This window comes from Gekko japonicus, unplaced genomic scaffold, assembly GCF_001447785.1.
Source record: "Gekko japonicus isolate JY-2015 unplaced genomic scaffold, Gekko_japonicus_V1.1 scaffold133, whole genome shotgun sequence".
Taxonomy (NCBI): domain Eukaryota; kingdom Metazoa; phylum Chordata; class Lepidosauria; order Squamata; family Gekkonidae; genus Gekko; species Gekko japonicus.
This window is the reverse complement of record NW_015171506.1, coordinates 711033-732861: the sequence shown is the minus strand read 5'-3', so window position 1 is coordinate 732861 and position 21829 is coordinate 711033. Positions and strand designations below refer to the sequence as shown.

Genomic DNA, 21829 nt, shown 5'->3' with positions numbered 1-21829 from the left:
ATTCCTGCTTTGCACAGAAAGGTAAAGCCTACTGAGAACCAAACACATTTTCTAAGTTTTGATTGTAATGGATAGGATCCATCAACATAAGGATTGGGGACCTTTTTACACTCCCATCGTCTCAGCAGTTCCATTTGATCCCAGGAAAGTTAATTCCTTGGTTTTTGAGCCTCATGTTGGCTAATACCCTGCAGTTCAAGGGGTTGCACTCTCTAGGGGGGAGGGAACAAAATTGCTTCTCCTTCCATCAGCATAGCTGTTGTCTTCCTCCCCACCGCATCAGTGTAGTTATTAATCCACAGAGGACATGCATATGGGACTGCTGTGGGGAAGAGAACAAGGGACGGATCTGTGACCATCAGTGCTTTGCAGTGATAGATTCATTCTGGAACATAACCCACTGTGCTGTGAAAGGCTGCATCCTGGAGGTTAATGGATCTGAATTATGTTCCAGTATTGAAAAGAGGAAGAGTGTTTGCCAAGGAAATTAGACAGATGGTTTTCTTTTCTCAACCCCCCCCCCCCTTTGTGTGTGTGTGCAGGATGTAGTTGTTGTACCCTGTGAAGTCTAGAATGGGGCGAAGCCCTCTGCCTTGTTTCAATATCATGAAGTATTAAGAATGGAAACATGAGATGTATTGTAAAACATCTGAAACAGGGATGAATTAGTGCAAAAGCTGTGCTGCTGAAAACTTACTTCCTTTGGATTAATAAGATCCTCACATATTCCTCAAGAACTACAATAACATCTTCTGCATTCTTCAAAGACACATCTCTCCAAGAAATTTGTAGTCATGATGTGGGTGGCTGCATCCACAATCATCTCCCACTATGCCTTTGTTACCAGAGCACATTGTGACTCAGTGCTTGGCCAGCCTGTACTTTCTACTCATTTTTCCTATAGCTTAATTCCAGTGCCTTCTAATGAGGATGTTGATTTTCCATAAGTGGGACTACATAAAGAACACAAAAGAATGAAAAAAAGGTTCTAACTGATGTTTTTGAGTGGTCATCTGTGCAGTCATACAACTTAACCCTTCTGCCCTGTGCATTTCTGAAAATTCTGCACACAGTGGTCTGAGGGAGTGGGAAAGCACTCACCTCTCAGTTGAAGACATCTGCAGGGATGCAGAGTTCTTGGGGGACTTTTTATGGAGTTGCTTCTGCACCTGCACAAAATCCTTTTGTCTAATTGCACAAATGACCACTTAAAGAACATCAATAACAGGTAAGCAACCTGTTGTCTCCCCCCCCTTTCTTTTCCCCTTTATTTCCCCTTAGGAAAATTAAATTACTATTTAAAGCAGGCATTAGTTTCAGCTTCTGGTATTCCCTGAGCTTACTTTACTTCTATCCCTTCTTAAGATATATATATTAGCCAGAAACCTGTGTGTTTGGTCTACTTAATATTGCTTAAAATCTATATATTATAATTTCTGTCAAGATGGTTTTAGCATTTCTGCCTTCAGATTTTCATTTCTTATATGACTGTAATGAAATATACAACATATTTCCAAGATTAGAGATTCTGGAAGTATAACTTCAATTGCATAAGGGAGAAGCATATGACATTCTCAACATCTTTAAGAAATAGAGACATAAAAATTTTGAAAATATTGAAACTGTGGGGGGTAATTGTCCCCTCCGCTTTTTTCCCCAGGGAAAAAGTCTGAAATGGTAGAAAAAATTGAAATATATGCATTGCTGATTTACTTTACTATTTTTAGAGTGTGAAACTCATATGCAGTTATTTGGAATAAGTTTTGATTGTAATGGATAGGATCCATCAACATAAGGATTGGGGACCTTTTTACACTCCCATCGTCTCAGCAGTTCCATTTGATCCCAGGAAAGTTAATTCCTTGGTTTTTGAGCCTCATGTTGGCTAATACCCTGCAGTTCAAGGGGTTGCACTCTCTAGGGGGGAGGGAACAAAATTGCTTCTCCTTCCATCAGCATAGCTGTTGTCTTCCTCCCCACCGCATCAGTGTAGTTATTAATCCACAGAGGACATGCATATGGGACTGCTGTGGGGAAGAGAACAAGGGACGGATCTGTGACCATCAGTGCTTTGCAGTGATAGATTCATTCTGGAACATAACCCACTGTGCTGTGAAAGGCTGCATCCTGGAGGTTAATGGATCTGAATTATGTTCCAGTATTGAAAAGAGGAAGAGTGTTTGCCAAGGAAATTAGACAGATGGTTTTCTTTTCTCAACCCCCCCCCCCTTTGTGTGTGTGTGCAGGATGTAGTTGTTGTACCCTGTGAAGTCTAGAATGGGGCGAAGCCCTCTGCCTTGTTTCAATATCATGAAGTATTAAGAATGGAAACATGAGATGTATTGTAAAACATCTGAAACAGGGATGAATTAGTGCAAAAGCTGTGCTGCTGAAAACTTACTTCCTTTGGATTAATAAGATCCTCACATATTCCTCAAGAACTACAATAACATCTTCTGCATTCTTCAAAGACACATCTCTCCAAGAAATTTGTAGTCATGATGTGGGTGGCTGCATCCACAATCATCTCCCACTATGCCTTTGTTACCAGAGCACATTGTGACTCAGTGCTTGGCCAGCCTGTACTTTCTACTCATTTTTCCTATAGCTTAATTCCAGTGCCTTCTAATGAGGATGTTGATTTTCCATAAGTGGGACTACATAAAGAACACAAAAGAATGAAAAAAAGGTTCTAACTGATGTTTTTGAGTGGTCATCTGTGCAGTCATACAACTTAACCCTTCTGCCCTGTGCATTTCTGAAAATTCTGCACACAGTGGTCTGAGGGAGTGGGAAAGCACTCACCTCTCAGTTGAAGACATCTGCAGGGATGCAGAGTTCTTGGGGGACTTTTTATGGAGTTGCTTCTGCACCTGCACAAAATCCTTTTGTCTAATTGCACAAATGACCACTTAAAGAACATCAATAACAGGTAAGCAACCTGTTGTCTCCCCCCCCTTTCTTTTCCCCTTTATTTCCCCTTAGGAAAATTAAATTACTATTTAAAGCAGGCATTAGTTTCAGCTTCTGGTATTCCCTGAGCTTACTTTACTTCTATCCCTTCTTAAGATATATATATTAGCCAGAAACCTGTGTGTTTGGTCTACTTAATATTGCTTAAAATCTATATATTATAATTTCTGTCAAGATGGTTTTAGCATTTCTGCCTTCAGATTTTCATTTCTTATATGACTGTAATGAAATATACAACATATTTCCAAGATTAGAGATTCTGGAAGTATAACTTCAATTGCATAAGGGAGAAGCATATGACATTCTCAACATCTTTAAGAAATAGAGACATAAAAATTTTGAAAATATTGAAACTGTGGGGGGTAATTGTCCCCTCCGCTTTTTTCCCCAGGGAAAAAGTCTGAAATGGTAGAAAAAATTGAAATATATGCATTGCTGATTTACTTTACTATTTTTAGAGTGTGAAACTCATATGCAGTTATTTGGAATAAATTACATTGAATGGAATAGGACTTCCTTCTGAATATATATGTGTACATTTGTCTTGCTAACATGTACATTGGGAAAGTCATTATTGAACGATTTGAAATTTGCTTTGGCATAAACATGCAGAGAAGCAGACTGCATTTATGATAACAGAAGTGAAAATAAGTTTTATAAAATTCATATGTATTTATATTCCACTTTATATTAGCAATTGATATATCCTTGAAGATAATGCTCCATAGATTCTGATTCTGAACTCTTTCTCTGAGCTTCAGATTTTTAAGAAAATTTAAGGCTGAACATGAATCGAAAGAAACTCTCCCAGTCTTTTAAGGGCCCTATCTGCATCTAGCATTTGCTCCACTGTTTTACCAAACCCACGCTGGAACAGAAAAAGGTACGGCTGAAAATGACATTCAGATACCCTGGGCCAACGCTGTACTGACTGCAGTCACCCTAAAATGGCAATAAATCTATGCAGATGGCTAGCATAAAACCAAAAGAGACAAAGCGGATTCCTGCTTTGCACAGAAAGGTAAAGCCTACTGAGAACCAAACACATTTTCTAAGTTTTGATTGTAATGGATAGGATCCATCAACATAAGGATTGGGGACCTTTTTACACTCCCATCGTCTCAGCAGTTCCATTTGATCCCAGGAAAGTTAATTCCTTGGTTTTTGAGCCTCATGTTGGCTAATACCCTGCAGTTCAAGGGGTTGCACTCTCTAGGGGGGAGGGAACAAAATTGCTTCTCCTTCCATCAGCATAGCTGTTGTCTTCCTCCCCACCGCATCAGTGTAGTTATTAATCCACAGAGGACATGCATATGGGACTGCTGTGGGGAAGAGAACAAGGGACGGATCTGTGACCATCAGTGCTTTGCAGTGATAGATTCATTCTGGAACATAACCCACTGTGCTGTGAAAGGCTGCATCCTGGAGGTTAATGGATCTGAATTATGTTCCAGTATTGAAAAGAGGAAGAGTGTTTGCCAAGGAAATTAGACAGATGGTTTTCTTTTCTCAACCCCCCCCCCCCTTTGTGTGTGTGTGCAGGATGTAGTTGTTGTACCCTGTGAAGTCTAGAATGGGGCGAAGCCCTCTGCCTTGTTTCAATATCATGAAGTATTAAGAATGGAAACATGAGATGTATTGTAAAACATCTGAAACAGGGATGAATTAGTGCAAAAGCTGTGCTGCTGAAAACTTACTTCCTTTGGATTAATAAGATCCTCACATATTCCTCAAGAACTACAATAACATCTTCTGCATTCTTCAAAGACACATCTCTCCAAGAAATTTGTAGTCATGATGTGGGTGGCTGCATCCACAATCATCTCCCACTATGCCTTTGTTACCAGAGCACATTGTGACTCAGTGCTTGGCCAGCCTGTACTTTCTACTCATTTTTCCTATAGCTTAATTCCAGTGCCTTCTAATGAGGATGTTGATTTTCCATAAGTGGGACTACATAAAGAACACAAAAGAATGAAAAAAAGGTTCTAACTGATGTTTTTGAGTGGTCATCTGTGCAGTCATACAACTTAACCCTTCTGCCCTGTGCATTTCTGAAAATTCTGCACACAGTGGTCTGAGGGAGTGGGAAAGCACTCACCTCTCAGTTGAAGACATCTGCAGGGATGCAGAGTTCTTGGGGGACTTTTTATGGAGTTGCTTCTGCACCTGCACAAAATCCTTTTGTCTAATTGCACAAATGACCACTTAAAGAACATCAATAACAGGTAAGCAACCTGTTGTCTCCCCCCCCTTTCTTTTCCCCTTTATTTCCCCTTAGGAAAATTAAATTACTATTTAAAGCAGGCATTAGTTTCAGCTTCTGGTATTCCCTGAGCTTACTTTACTTCTATCCCTTCTTAAGATATATATATTAGCCAGAAACCTGTGTGTTTGGTCTACTTAATATTGCTTAAAATCTATATATTATAATTTCTGTCAAGATGGTTTTAGCATTTCTGCCTTCAGATTTTCATTTCTTATATGACTGTAATGAAATATACAACATATTTCCAAGATTAGAGATTCTGGAAGTATAACTTCAATTGCATAAGGGAGAAGCATATGACATTCTCAACATCTTTAAGAAATAGAGACATAAAAATTTTGAAAATATTGAAACTGTGGGGGGTAATTGTCCCCTCCGCTTTTTTCCCCAGGGAAAAAGTCTGAAATGGTAGAAAAAATTGAAATATATGCATTGCTGATTTACTTTACTATTTTTAGAGTGTGAAACTCATATGCAGTTATTTGGAATAAATTACATTGAATGGAATAGGACTTCCTTCTGAATATATATGTGTACATTTGTCTTGCTAACATGTACATTGGGAAAGTCATTATTGAACGATTTGAAATTTGCTTTGGCATAAACATGCAGAGAAGCAGACTGCATTTATGATAACAGAAGTGAAAATAAGTTTTATAAAATTCATATGTATTTATATTCCACTTTATATTAGCAATTGATATATCCTTGAAGATAATGCTCCATAGATTCTGATTCTGAACTCTTTCTCTGAGCTTCAGATTTTTAAGAAAATTTAAGGCTGAACATGAATCGAAAGAAACTCTCCCAGTCTTTTAAGGGCCCTATCTGCATCTAGCATTTGCTCCACTGTTTTACCAAACCCACGCTGGAACAGAAAAAGGTACGGCTGAAAATGACATTCAGATACCCTGGGCCAACGCTGTACTGACTGCAGTCACCCTAAAATGGCAATAAATCTATGCAGATGGCTAGCATAAAACCAAAAGAGACAAAGCGGCATGCAGTCTGGACACTGCCATAAAATCCGACAAGGTGAAAGTGGCATGCAATGTAGAGTGGAATTTCCGTTCCAGTGTCAGGGTTGCCAGATCTGGGTTGGAAAATACCTGTAGACTTTGGGGGTGGATCCAGGAGAGGGCGGGATTTGGGGAGGGGAGGTGCCTCAGCATGGTAAAATGCCATAGGGTCCACCCTTCAAAGCTGCCATTTTCTCCAGGGGAGCTGATCTCTGATAGCTGGAGATCAGTTGCAAAAGTGGGAGATCCCCAGGCCCCAGCTGGAGGCTGGCATCCCTATCTACCGTGGGTTGGGTAAAACAGCGGAGCAAATGCTAGATGTAGATTGGGCTAAACACTAGTTTCTCGTTGATTATTTATTTGAGTTTTCAAACAATTACCAGTTGATTTCACAATGCAGAAAAGGATTTGATGCAAGTGAAAATTACGCACTGGCCTGTCTGTATTCTGTAGAGTGTCTCCTACTTCCTCATCTATCCTATCCCCTACCTTACTTTCATACATGAGGTTTCACATTTGCATTGGGGCTTCCATGTGTAGAGCCTGTTATAGATAAGCCCAGTCTGCCTCCAGCATAGATAACTTTAGAAAGAGAAAATTAGAAATGGGAAACACTGCAGTATGACTTTTTCCATTTTTGAGCAGTCACTTAAGAACTAGTTTCTATTTGTACTGTAGCTGCTACTTATGATTCAGAATTGCTTTCTAAATGATCTTCATTCTCTGAGGTTATGGCCTAGATTAATATTGTCAGGGATAAATCAAAGGCTATTTGCATCATTGTAACCCCATATGAATGATCATCATTTCACTGAAAAATAAATTATTGTAGTACATAATCACAAATTATAATTAGTGAAACCATCTAGTCCACACATTGGCCAACTAGTTCCTCTGGACAGCCAACAACAGGGCATAGAGGCCGAGGCCTTCCCCTGATGTTGCTTCTGGTTCTGGGATTCAGAGGCTTAGTGCCTCTGAATGTGGAGGTTCCCCTCAGTCACCATAGCTCCATTGAAGGAAAGGCAATTTAAACAAGCCTCTCTGTCCCTTCTCCAGTTGGCCCGCAGCTGCAGGCCAGCTGTAGAACAGAGAACAGTTTGTTTAAATGCCTCCCTGTTCATTCCCTGTTGTGAGGTGCCGCTGGCTCCCGCCCGGGGTCTGCACCCTCCGCCGTGTCTTCCCTTGTCCGGAAGACAGTTCCCGTGGACCGTGGGGAGATGCTGAGGCTACTGCGGGAGGAGGAGGGGAAAAGGATCCGTCGCGGATAACGGAGCGTGCCTCAGACACAGACCCTGAGGGGAGTTCCGTCACTCCTCTCTTCTTTTGGGTCTGTCTGGAACTGCCGTCTTTCGCCTGTGCTAACTGACTTTCTCTCTGCGTTGCTCAGTAGCTTTGCCAGGCTTGCAGCCAGTCCAGCGAGTCCTCCTTGGCTTGCTCCGGCCGCTCCTTTATTCCCCTCGGCTCTCCCACAAGCCCCAGCAACTGGGCTCCGCCCCCGCCCAAAGGCACAGACGCCGACCCGCCCCTCCAGTCCCCACCCTCTCCCGTCTGGGTGCTGCCGGCCGAGGCGACGTTCTCCTGCTCCGTCGTCTGCCGGGTCGGTGGATGGGCACGAGGTCGGGTCCTGGCGCGCCTTCCCCGCCCGGTCCCGGCCCTGCCGAGCTAGCTGCCACACTCTCTCCACTCACGGGGTGCCCTGCTGCCGGGTGAAGTTCGCCGCCCTCCCCGGGACGGCGAGGGCCCTCTGAACCAGGTAGGTAGCCCGGGGGCGTCGCTCCCGGCGCCCCCGGGGGTGCGGCAGGGCAGTCCCGGCCGATCCCGGGACACCTGTTCATTCCGTGTTCATTCCCATGGCAAGCCAGCTGGGAAAGGAAGCAAATGGGGGGGCTTTAAACATGCCTCCCGTCCCTTCCTCAGCCCACCCACAACGGCGAGCTGGCTCGGGAAGATAGGAAAGATCAGCCCCCTGTTGGCCATTTAAACCTAACAGCTTATAGGCGGAGCGCCTGTCATCTGTTAGGTTTAAATTGCCAGCAGCTTCGGTAAGGTGGATGCACCTGAATAAAAGCCGAATAAGATCGTTTTTTATTCGGGATGACCTTATCACTCTCCTGAATCATATTACAGAATCTGATCTGGCTGAATAAATACTCAAAAAATACAGAGAAAGTATTTGTTGGGTATTTATTCAGTTTGGTTTAGCCGAGTGCACACCCCTACTCTTCTGCCTTTCCTCATAGGGAAGGTGCTCCAACTCCCTAATCATCTTGGTTGCCCTCCTCTGTGCTTTTTTCAACTCTGCAATGTCCTTTTTGAGATATGGTGACAAAACTGAACATTGTATTCCAAATGAGTCTGCACCATAAATCTATACAGGGGCATTACAGTAGCAGGCATTTTATTCTCAATCCCATTCCTAATAATCCCTAACATAGACTTTGCTGTTTTCACTGCTGCAGCACACTGGGTTGACATATTCATTGAGCTATCCACTACAGCCCCAAGATCTCCCCCCCCAGTCTCAACAAGTCCAGACCCCATTAGCCTATACTTGAAGTTGGGATTTTTTTTGTTCCAATGAATATCACCTTACACTTACATCACCTTACGTTTGCCTTATTGTCACCCACTCACCCAGTTTGTGGAGATCGTCTTGGAGTTCTTCACAGTCAGCCTTAGTTTTCACCATCCTGAATAATTTTGTGTCATCTGCAAGCATGGCCCCTACACTGCTCACCCCCAGTTCCAGATCACTGATGAATAAGTTAAATAGTACCAGCCTCAACACTGATCCTTGTGGGACCCCACTGCTTACTTCTTTCCCTTGTGAGAACTGTCAATTGATTCCTACTCTTTGCTTTCTGTCATTTAACCAGTTTTTAATCCATTAGGGAACCTGTCCACTTGTCCCATAACTGCTAAATTTACTCAGGTACCTTGTCAAAAGCCTTTTGAAAGTCCAGGCATATAATGTCTACCAGGCCATTGTTATCTACATGCTTGTTCGCTTTCTCAAAGAACGTCAAAAGGTTGGTGAGGCAGAAGCCATGCTGGTTTTAAATAGGTTCCAAGCATCCTCTAGGGATTTGACACTCTTGTGTTTCCTCTTCACCTTCCTTTTTACTATTCCCCTCATTTTAGTAAAGTTCTCTTTTTATATGTGTGACGTGAGTGGGGACATGAACAGAGAATGGTTGAAATGTTGACATAATTACCACATTGTAGGTGTCATGAAGCATTATACTGAAGCTTTTTCCATTACTTCCAAGAGATAGCCTTAACATATGAACGAATTCATTTGTTTTTGGTTTTGGTGTTTTTCATAGAGCTGTGGCTGCTTCCACATAAATGTTCATGTCTAAACTGGAGTAGTTTTTTTGTTTGAGTACCCAGCTTCATATTGTGCTCTAATCATCCATTTTCTGTATTTTCTCCCACTTTGCTGTAATCTTTCCCAACACTGGTCTGGTATGATTTTCTGAGGGAACCTTGTAGCCAAAGCACCTTTGCACACTATGTGGATGGGAAGATGTGCATTTTTGCATGTCCCATCCACATCAGTGCAGGGGGTTTTTTGCTCCAGAAATATGTGGCTGCCCCTCCCACAGGGAGGTCTTTATATAAAAAATTGACTTTGCTCGAGCTTGCTATAGTGATATGTTGATTACTGATTTTTTTATAGGTGGCTGGGAAAATGAGGAAAAACTGGATGTTCTGTTGGTGCTGTGAACGCAGAGGCATTCGTAGCCATAACAGACATATAGAGAAATTTGTCACTATGTAGCCTGTGTTTTGGTATGTCAATAACTGTCTTTCGATGACACATCTATGATATTTATGGCAAAGGTAGCACATGTATGTATCTCTTGATTGTTTATAGGTAAACCTTCAGTCAAAGTGAGCACACATAACCTCACTGTTATTGAAGGAAGAAGTGTCACGTTGTATTGTGATGCTACAGGAACTCCACCACCAGTTATATCTTGGATTTTCAATAACCTTATTTCAAAACATGAGGTAAGAATTTTATCTTAAAATATTGGAATCTGTAAATACACTATAACTTTTTAAAGAGGCATGATAATAATTTTTCTGGTTGTCTTTATTTCTGCTCTAGTCCGGATAATATTTTTCCTTAAGTATTGTCTTGATTATACGTTTATAGAGGCCAGCATATCTTCAGAACCACCTCTCCCCATATGAGCCCCGAAGGAACTTATGATCTATTAATTAACACCTCCTGGCATTTTGCAGCCCCAGGGATGTCCAACTTGCCTCAACAAGGGCCAGGGCTTGTTTGGCCCTGGCCCCTTCCTAGTGGAATGAGCTCACATTAGAAATCAGGGCCCTGCGGGACCTATTACAGTTCTGCAGAGCCAGCTATTGGCCTCCCCTCCAGTGACCTCAGAGCTGAATGGCCACCTGGGAACAAACTGCTTCCTGTTGAAATCTGTTGACACACCGGTCTTTTACCAAATATTGTTTTTGGATACATTTTTTAGATATATTTTAACTGTTGATTTATTGTATTGTAAATTTTATGATAGAACCCACCCTGAGCCCACTTGTGAGGAGGGTGGGATACAAATCAAATAAATAAATAAATAACATTGGTGTGGAATAGTGATCCAGTTACATGTCTGCATCTTACATGATCTTTTTCTTACACTGAGAAAGAATCAACCATGAATTGCAGTGTGTGTGTATTTTCCTGTAGCTTGATTTAGTGGTGGGTGGGAAGATACAGCTCATGTATGGCTGGTTCAGGATCTCCTTTCATTATAAACTCTGCAAGTGGATCAAAGACCCTTTTGGTCTTCTCACTGTAACTGTCTCCTGGATGAACAGCTTATGATGATGCCAGCAAGGAAATAAAGTCCCAAGGAGACAATTGGCAATCACAAGGCTGACTGAGGCCAGTGGTGTGACAGGGCCTCCTTTAAACCTGGCTGGGTAGACCAGAAGGAAGACTCTTTCCATGCAGTCCACTGGCATAATTCCTAGCCAGGGGGGAGGCCCATGCAGGCACAGACTGTTACCCACCATGCTGCCAGCCCCAGCAAGGGCTGAAACCACATTGCCTTCCTCCTCACCTCCCTGCAGGCCTGCAAATGTGGCCCATGTAAGTCTGAGCCCCAGGCCTCTCCGCAGCTTAGGCCCACTTCCGTGTTTCTCTGCTACCAGAAGCTTCCCATTATGTCCTGCCAGGCACAATAATCTCTCTTCCTTTTGGCAGAAAATGCACTTTAGAAAATCATTTAAATAACTCTAGCTCTTTTTTCGTGATTCTGTCCTTCACTATCCTTCTCTATAAACCTTTTCATAAACTTCTGTTTACTAAAGGAAATGTTTATACAGATGTTAGCAAGCTTTTAATGGTTGTTGTTTCACCTCTTGGTTTTAGAGGTCATCAGTACAAATACAGAAGAGTTCATGACTTCTGTTTAATAAGTGAGATACCTTTCTTTGTCACTAGTACCAGTAACAAGCTGGGTGCAGGCATCACTAAGACCAGTGTGGCAAGACCAGTGTGGTTAGAGTGTTCAGCTAGCATCTGGGAGACCCAGGTTAGAATCACAGCTCTGCCATAGAAGCTTTCTGAGTGACTTTGGGCTAGTCATACTGAAATATACCGGGTTCGAGACGTGTGTAGTGATCAGCTCATAGTTTATTAGTCATTTCAGCTTATCTCTAAGACAACTCTAGCAGGGCTGGAGCCCGGTTTATATGCATGCAAAACACCCCACCCCACACACACACACTCCCCATGATAGGCTATTTACATTACAACTCCTATTCAATAGGTCCATTCCAGGATCCTGGCTATCTATTGTTCTGGTGCACAAGCTTAGTCAGTTTCCAGGTACAGTTCAGGCTCAGTACATAACAGATACTCTCTCAGCCTAACTTACTTACTCACAGAGTTGTTGTGAGGATAAAATGGAGGAGAGAAGAGCCACTTTGGATCTACATTGTGGAGAAAGGCAGAATATAAATGAAGTAAATAAATAAAAAATAAACAAAAATTAAAATCTTCATTCCTACTTCCATCAGCTGCTGTGTTTCCTACCTCAGTGTTTCAAAGAATAATGTACCTCCTTATTCTGTTAATTTTTCAGCCCCAAATTTAGCACAGAAATGAAGGGGCAAAGGAATAATAATAAGGTGAAGTGTAACACTCTGTAGGGGTGACTCTTAAAAACACCTCCTTGGCAGAAGACGGCAATCCTTCCCATGGAAGTCAAGGAATAAATGAATGCCAACAAAAAGGAAAAGGAAGACCTGAGGAGGGGGCACTCTAAAGAGAAAGGAAGCATGGAAGGGAATGTAGATTTTTAATAACACGTTTGCTTTTATTGTTTTGAACCTTGTATTTAAAAATAATTTCCAATAATCTCATTAGCTGACCATTTTTAAGAGAGGTGTATATATGTGTGAAATTATTTCCCTGTCTTAGAGCTAATTTCTTCTCCTGTGCTTTACCATTCTACAGGCCAAATTTTAAACTACTTTAGGTCTTATAAGAATACCCAACTAAAATATTTTGGTCCCTCTTAGGTTCCAGGGTCATACATTCTCCTATCAGATAGTATGTGAACATATACTAGAAGTTCAGAGTGTCCATGATCTGAGGGAGGTAATATATCTCGGTGCACAGACTATACAGTGCCTCCAGTAAAAGGAAGGTCATAGTTGATCTGCAAATAAGATCTCCATCTCTCTTTGTTCCTGGCTTGTTTCCCAGAAAGCAAGTTTATCCAGTGAAAAGGAGAACACATACCCAGAGACCAAAATATAGCTCTTCAAACTGACAGGCACTTTATTAATATTAAGTAAAATAATTATGTACATTTAAGTTGAAATTGCCAGCCACTAATTACATAGGGAGGCCTTGGAGGTAAGACTGAACAGGACCTGGGAATGATTACTTGTGATTGCTCTCAAAGGGGCTATTTCTGTTGCAACCTTAGCATGGCCAGGTGATGACAGAATGTGTCCCTGCATTGGGTTCTATTGGACCTGGTGAGAAACTATTGTTTGTATGTGTTTTCCATGGTCCTGGATGACAGGACTGACTTGGCATGCATTAATGAGACCTGGTTAGGTAAGCTTGGGGGAGTAGATCTGTCGCACTTGGAGCCTGCAGGATTCTCAGTGCACCTTCAGCTAAAGCTTGGTTTTTGGGGAGGTGAGGTCACAGTATTCTGTTGGCATACTGTCACCACCAACAACAGAACTTCAATTTTGAGTGTATGTACTTGTTGCTGGGTGACTTTAACAGCTGAGGTATTTCTAGAGTACTGCTCACCCTGGTCCCCAGAAATCTTGCCTAAGCTCCTTGAGCTGGTCTCAGGGCTGATGGTGAGGTCTTTGGGGCTATTAATCCTCCAGCATTTCAACATTAATGCAAGCAGCTCCTTAATAGATACAGTTCTGGGCTTCATGGTAGCCATGGGACTCTCTCAGTCCATTTGACCTGCCTATGTGGTATCTTGTGCACTGGAATCTGGTTTTTCAGTTAGTGCAGTGGTACAGTTGTTTCACTTTCATGGATCATCTGTCATCTGGTGATGTTCAGGCTGATTGTAGCTTGTAATGTCCACAGATGTGGGGAACCTATTAAGAAGGTCCACCAGAGGCATTTGATGTCTGTTTAATGTCTACATGAAGCTTGTGGGAGAGGTCATCTGAGGATTAGGAATATGGTGCCATTAGCATGTGTAACTCTCTTATGAATCATGTGAGGCATGAGATGTCATAGATTTGTGTTTGTGGATGGTAGTGGGCTGGATCAGGACTAATAAATTGAAGCTGAGTCCAGACAAGGAGGTGCTATTCTTGATGGAGAAAGTGGTGGAGGGATAAAGAGATGGTCTTTTCTGCATGGAGGTTGCACTCCCTCTAAAGAGTACATTTGGATCCTATGTTACATATGGATCTTCTCAGTGGCACATAGTGCCTTTGGTGTGTCAGCTGCAATTTCCCCCCAGCTGGTATGACTTAGTTACAATTATCTGTGCTCTAGTCATATTTATTACAATGTATTCTTCATGGGGACAACCTTTGAAAAGGGTTTAGAAGCTTCAGAAGGTACAAAATACTGCCTGAAAGATTACTATCAAGGGCTTGCCATAGAAACAAAATAGTAAAAAATTGTTAAAAGATCTTCATTGGTTTCCTAGTTACTCCTGGACCCAATGCAATAATTTGCTTATGGCCTTTAAAACAGCAACTTCGAGGACTGCCTTCTTCCATATGTTCCTGTTCAGCAATTAACATTTGCTGACAGGCCCTTCTCCATGTACCCCCAATTTCAGAAATCACCTTCTGTGTAGTGGCAGCCTAGTTACAGAATTCCCTTCCATCGTGGTGCCTAGCCTAACTTTGCTAGTTTTTGGAAGAAAGTTAACATTTTCACCAAGGTGTTTAAATTCTAACTAATAGTTTTTTGGCGGTGGGTGGGACTATTGTAGGTTTAAATTTAAATATCCTTTACAGTTGTGTTCAGTCAAAGATTTCACAGGAATTGGTGAGACAGATCTTTCCATACTTTCCTCTTTTCAAGAAGCATAAAATTTGTCCCACAGCTAGAGAACCCAGGTCTCCTGCTTCAGCTAGATGCCTTCCATCCCCACTCACTCTCCATGCTGCTGCTCAGATGGCTGGCAGGAGAAAAAGTCCCAGGAGAATGGGGTGGGGAACTGGGGATAGTTGTTGGTGCCATGATGTCACTTCTGGCATGACCCAGAAATGACATCATCATGTTGGCTGACACTCTTGCATTCAGCCAAAACTTTATGGTTAAACCATAGAGTTCTGGGTGAATACTGAAGCTTCATCCCCCTACACAATAACATTACTTCCAGTTTGTGCTGGAAGTGATAGTGTCAGTGACACCCCGCCATAAGCTCCTGCCAGTTGCTAGCCTTAGACTGCCAACCCTCCCCACAACTCTTCTCTGAGAACTGGGAGAACTTTGCATGCAAATTGGACCTCATGAGGGAACACTGCAGCCATGATGGGGAATAGGAGTGTGCAAATATATATATATATATAATTCGGCCCATTCGGATTCGGCCGAATCGGGCAGAATCAATTTCTGCTGGCAGTAAGACTCCTGCAAGTCAGTTTCGTCAGAAGGATTGGGGAGTTTTTCCGCCAGCCGAATGTCAATTTCAGTCCCATTATATCCTATGGGCCATTGAATTCAATGGAGAAAACATAGGGTATATTCTGGGGGCTGGAGGAGAGGGGCCTTGAGGGAGAGACTCCAAACTCGCAGGGTAGCTTACTTTTCCCCCACCATAGAGAACAATGGAGGAGATAGGGGCAACCTGTTTGGGGGGGCCCTTGTCCAATGTTCTTCAATCATGGTTGGTATCTTGGGGAGAGGCTCCAACAGCTACCCTGCGAGTTCGGAGTTTCTCCCTCAAGCCCCCTCCCCTCCATCCCCCAGAATATACCCTATGTTTTTGCTATTGACTTCAATGGCCCATAGGATATAATGGGGCTGAATTGCTGCTGAAATTCGACGGCAATTCAACGGCAAGCCGATTCAGATCAGAGATCTGAATCGGCCTGCAGCAGCCTGAAAGGGGTCCGAATGGGCCATTTTCGGGGGTGCATTCGGTTCGGATGAACTGAATGCACATTCCTAATGGGGAACCAAGAAAAATGGACTCTTTCTCCTGCTTGTGGCTTATATCAGCAGAGGAGGGGGGAAAGAGGTGATTTTTCCTGATTTCTCCCTCGCAGATATAGTGCCCCATCCAGTGGCTCATTTTACTTATGAGTTTTTTCCAGTCCTCAGAGAACATTTTGGGACAAATGGCAGGTTGCTTAGGCAAGGAGAAAGAATGGAATGATCCACTATGCCCGCTGCTTCTATTAACTCTTCTGCTGGATCTAACCCTTAGATTCTTGGTTGTGCCCCCCATTTAATGACTGTGAACTACTCTTTGTGCCCAGAAGGTTTGCGTGGACTCAACAAAAGGATTCCTAACCCATTTCTTTCTTGTTGTTCTTGTTTCTAGAGTGATACAAATAAGAACCCAGCTTCTCTTACCATAAAGAATGTCTCATCCAATGACAGTGGAACACTGATTACTTGTGTAGCAGAAAACAGTGTGGGCGAAGACCAAGTTTCTGTTGATCTTACAGTGTTCTGTATGTAAATAGTCTTGTGTACAATTTTAGCTAATAATGATAGCCAAATGATATCCATAGGGAACAGTAATAGACTTCCTACTGATCCTTCCCCAAAGGGGCACATTATTTATATAGTGCATATTTGCATGGATTGAATTGAAGAGAGAAAAAACTCACCCCCCCCTTTTCTTAGTTGCATCTAATAGTTAAAGCTATCACTGCACCCACTTATTCTCAAAGATCTTCCCTGGAAGTTTTAAAGGGTTTCCTGTGTTCAATGTACATGTGAGATCACTAAGAAAGAGATTTGAAATCAGTGCCATCACCCCACTATTGGCTTTTATTAAAAGTGTATCTTTCTGATCTAGTTTAGTTCCCTAGTTTATGGTGAACAATTAGGTTTCTTCTTCTGGAAGATCAAGGGAAGAGTGTTCCATATACAATATATTTCTGGATTCATGCACAAGTAACATTTAAGAAAGAATATTGTTGCATATTACTGTACAAGTTCAGTGTTTTCTGATTATGTCAACTTCCATTTTAAACAATAAGAAATTTGCTGAAATAACATTCATGGTGCAGTAGATTCAAAAGAGAAACTCTTAGGTAAATGCCAGATGTATTCTAAGTTTACACAGAATAAACATAGTCATGAAGATGATAGGAAGGACTTAGTATTAAATGATATAAGCAAATTAACAAGGAAGTAGAGAAAAGGAAAGAATAAACCATAGCATAAATTATCTTTTTGTTCTAGAGAATTCCTTTATTAATTAGATATATGAAGTATGAGACAAGTTTATCATCAGTTCCTTAATCTCACATCTTAAAACATGCTGATTGATTTGCATAGATAAGAATACAAGGGATACTTACGTTATTTTTACTGTTTTAATATAGTTCCGCCAAATATCACATTTCTTGAATTGCCATATCCGGACCACCATTGGTGTATTCCATTCAGTGTGAGAGGGAACCCACAACCTACTCTAACATGGTTGCATGATGGGGTAAAACTGAATGAATCGGACTATATCTGGACTAAAATACATGTTATAAATCAGACTGAATACCATGGCTGCCTTCAGTTGGATAACCCTACTCATGTGAACAATGGAGATTATACCTTAGTGGCACAGAATCAATATGGAAAAGATGAAGCAAGCATTTCTGCATACTTTATGGAAGATCCTGGAGGTAGTAAGTATAATTTTTCTATAATATCAATGAGGTATTAATTACTTGTAGCTTTTATTTCTTTTTAGTTTGTTTTATGATGTCACTTAATTTAAGATGAGGGTTTTTTTGGGGGGGGGGATTCATCCTTTTTGTGGAACTCCACAACATTTTAGGATATAAAGTTGCACCTTTTAAATACTAAAAAGCAAGGACATGCAAATTTGATAAAATCATTCAGAGCAGAACGTGGTTAACAGGCTGCATTTGGCCAATGTAATTAAACCAGTGACTAGACATTCATCATGATAGAAATATCTTTTTCCTATTACTACTTCATATTGCAATGAAAAATTAAAGGTTTAATTCTGCATGTTTCATATAGCATTTCCTGTTTCATACAGCATTTCCTTGTTTAACTTTTGCTCCATAGTTAGCAGAGGGTTGGGGGTGGTAGGTTGGTTGACAGATTTTTTTTTTTTACTGGAATCTGAGGTACCAGATACTAATTACACAGATTCAGTCTGCAGCTTACTGTTTCTGGGTTGCAGATAATACAAAGTATTGTCCTGTACTGAAACATACTGTTATTTCTTTTCTTAACTTCTAGCCTAAGGCTGTGGAAAGGAGAGGGACAGGTGGGTTGTTGCACAGCAGGTACATACCAGCCCCCCTCCTTCCTATCTATGTATTATGGTTAAGAGCAGTGGACTCTAATCTGGAGAACCAGGCTTGATTCCCCACTCCTCCTCCACATGACACCTGCTGGGTGACCTTGGGCCATCCACAGTTCTCTCAGGACTCTTTCAGCCCCACCTACCTCAAAAGGTGCCTGTTGTGGGGAGAGGAAGGGAAGGCAATTGTAAGCCACTTTGAAACTCCTTGAGGTAGAGAAAAGTGAGGTATAAAAACTACCTGCTCCTCCTCTCATTCTTCAAGATGGACAAGGCTCCAGTGAGAGTGTTGTTCGTTCTGTCCCTGTAGGTTTCTCTAAGTATGGAGCTGCACAGTGGGAGGATGAATTGTGTCCTAAGTTTCTAATAAACAGATCACATGAGTGTCGCCTAAATTCCTCAGTATGTAGGAACTGCACTTAGCTATCCCATACTCAGATATTTTCAATTTATGGCTGCAGTCACACACTAAATAATTGAAAGTGGATTATTTAGTATGTATGACAGCACAGTTTATTTGATATGTGTGATTTTAGTATTTAAAAGCTGCAGTATTTCTTAATGGCAATTGTTTCATAATTTCATTCAGTTTTTAAAACAATTAAAATCATAACAAAAATTTAAACCATAAGAAGCTCTGATGTGTAGGTATATATTTTTTATTTTGCAGTGAACAAGACAACATACATTTTACTATATTTTACTTCAGGTTGCCAACTTCCAGGAGTTTTCCTGGATTTATAACTAATCTTCACACTATAGAGATGAGTTTCATGGAGGAAATGGCAGCTTTCTATGGCATCCCCCCCCCCCCACTGAACACCCTCCATCCAGCAATTTCCCAAGTCAAACTTGGCAACCCTGTGATATTTCTTGGGGCATCCTCTAGAACTCCTCCTAGCTCTTTTGTCAGTAACTCCTCCTAGCTCTTAATGGTTGGATTATACTTTCCCTTCATTCCTCATAACTTGCCAAATGGTTCAAGAAGTCTGCTGATGAAATGAAAGAACATAACCACCTTTCCACCTAGCTTTGCTGAAGAAACTAGCAAACTAGTTAGGTATATATTCCCCAGAGAAGGCTACATCCTTTGGAAAAAGTTTGAAATGGGAAGGGGAGATTGCTACAGGTTGAGAGTGGATAAAATAAGAACAATATTTGCAGAATGCCTTGATCTGATCTGGGGCCTGTAGTGAGTGCTGGAGACTGTGGGGAAGAACCTCACATCCTCAGTGTCAGAATGCCAGAAGATAACTTTGCATATCTGTTCTAGTAATCCAGTCTAGAGACTAAACAGTACTTTTAGTTTCTTCTTTGTGTTAGTGAGCAACATCCTCCTATTAGCTCACATTACCTTTTTTCTAATGAAATTTCCTTCACTATAGTACAAATGGGCTTAAAGTGTTGCTAGCTGAGCAGTAGGGAACTGTGAGGGGCTGGACAACTTTTGGAGATTCCCATGCTCTGCATAGATAGCGCTCCATTTCTGATGGGTTTCAAGCACCAAATAAGGTTCTGAGCTTGGGGCAGGCATTGTTTGGATTATTTAGGGATGCCAGGTCCCCTCACCATTGTAGGGGGGGATTTGGGGGCACTTGAGGGGTGAGCGCCCAACATGATGATGTCACCCAGAAGTGATGTCATCGCATCAGCGATGTTGTGTGCAACACTCTGGTTTTTGGGTAAAGTTCTACCTTTTTTTGCCTTCAAAACCATAGAGTTTGCCCCCAAACCAGAGTATTGTGTGACAACATCCCTGTTTGGGGGTGGGGCAGCTGGCGAGTGGCAGATCAAAGCTCCAAAAAGTGGGGAAACCCCTGCTGGAGGCTGGTAACCCTAGGATTATCCAGTGAAGGCCAAGCTGTTAAAGGCCAGAAAAAAAGCTTTGCCACCATGGAGCATCTGGGGTCAATTACCTGATACCCAGAGGAGGCAAATAGAAGCCTGCTTGTGTTAATCCAGGTTGCCTTGGGGTAACTAGGTATCATGTGACAAAACCCAAAGTTTCTTGTTTAAAATTGTACATATGTGGTGTACAGTTGTCAACAGATCTTTAGAATCAAGACTATTGAAGAGCTTACAACTGATTCTGCAATTAAATACAGTTGTCTACTTTTAGGATAGAACAAAAGTTAAACGAAAAGTTTTAACAAATGTAGCTCTGACCTGGATAGCCCAGGCAAGCCTGATCTCATCAGATCTTGGAAGCTAAACAGTGTCAGCCCTGGTTAATTTTTGGATGGGAGACCACCAAGGAAGTCCAGGACTGCCGCACAGAGGCAGGCAGGCAATGGCGAACCACATCTGAATGTCTCTCTCCTTGAAAACCCTATGGGGTCTCCATGGCTGCGACTTGATGGCACTTTCCACCACCATTACAATAAATGTATTATCAGTTCTTAAATATAATGAGGAATCATCATCATAGTATGAGCTCTCTAACATCAACAGTGTATAAATTCACCTTAAAAGCAGTAACACTAATTGTGTGTGTTCTGTCTCTTTGACACACTTTAGTGCCACTTACTATCAAGGCAGAGAACCCAGGTAGGAGTATTTAGCTAAAGAAACTGTGCTCTGGGGCAGATGGGCGTGAACATGGTTATTTGGTCAGTCTCCTTGAGCTTATGGCTCAGAAGAAACAGGCTATACAATCTGCAATGCAGTTCCCCCTCCTAAAGAAACTAGAGTTATTGAAGGGCAGGTTTAGCTCCCACGCCAGTGGTGTTCCCAAGTGAAAGTATCTAATATGGTTTCCCACAAAGAATCCATGTAATATATACATTATATAGAATTAAGTACACTGTATTGTGTGAAATCTTGTTTGGGGCTAAAATTGAAAGAGTTGAGACTTCCAAGTCCAAAGACTTGAAATGGCCCTTCTATAATGAAAATGTTGATGATATGTTAGGGTTCAGCTGAATGGCAAGGGATGTGTGGGACAGGGCAGGTAAATTGGCTTTATGTCCTCGTCCAGCACCCTGCAGTCCCTTAATCCAGTCTCTAAGCAATTTAATAGCCATTTTGTCTCTATGTGTGCTATTGAATGCTTAGTTAAGTTAGTGGTCTGAAAGAAGGAGATAAAAGCCAAGAAATGGCAGCAAGCTTTTTAGTGTAGGTTTCTGAAGGAATGGAGATGAGGCAAAGTGGGTGGGTGTGCTCTGCCCTTGGAGTTTTTCTCTTTCTCAAGCTATATATTCCGTGACTTACAGAGTATCTATATATCTAATCCTGAAGTTGCCCCCTGGTGTGCGGATACCTAAATCCGTGCACCGGGGGCAGATGGGGGGGAGAGAGAGTTTTGTGCACACGTGGGGCGGGCCCCAGGTGTGCACAAAAATCTGAAAACTTTAAAAAACTATCGGGGGATATTTAAATCCCCCCAAAACTAAAAGAGCATTCCCTGCGCATGCTCAGGGAATGCTCTGCGACCTACCTGGCTTCAGTGCGGGGCGAGGGGAGCGAGCAACCGGTGAGGCGCGGCGGCGGAGGGAGACCGGCGAGGCCCGGTGGCTGCACGCCGCGGGCCTCGCTTTGAATCAGGGGTGGGGGTGGAGAGAGACCAG

General features: G+C 42.1%; 1 protein-coding gene across 1 annotated transcript in view; it reads left to right on the top strand.

Annotated features, from left to right (window-relative positions):
* The window catches only part of NTRK2 (neurotrophic tyrosine kinase, receptor, type 2), a 279559-nt gene that overhangs the window by 84178 nt on the left and 173552 nt on the right, over positions 1-21829 (top strand). Inside the window, exons 7-9 of the mRNA XM_015419285.1 lie at positions 10145-10281; positions 16299-16431; positions 17314-17613. Of these exons, the coding sequence (XP_015274771.1) occupies positions 10145-10281; positions 16299-16431; positions 17314-17613 (570 nt within the window). The remainder of the gene's footprint in view (positions 1-10144; positions 10282-16298; positions 16432-17313; positions 17614-21829) is intronic.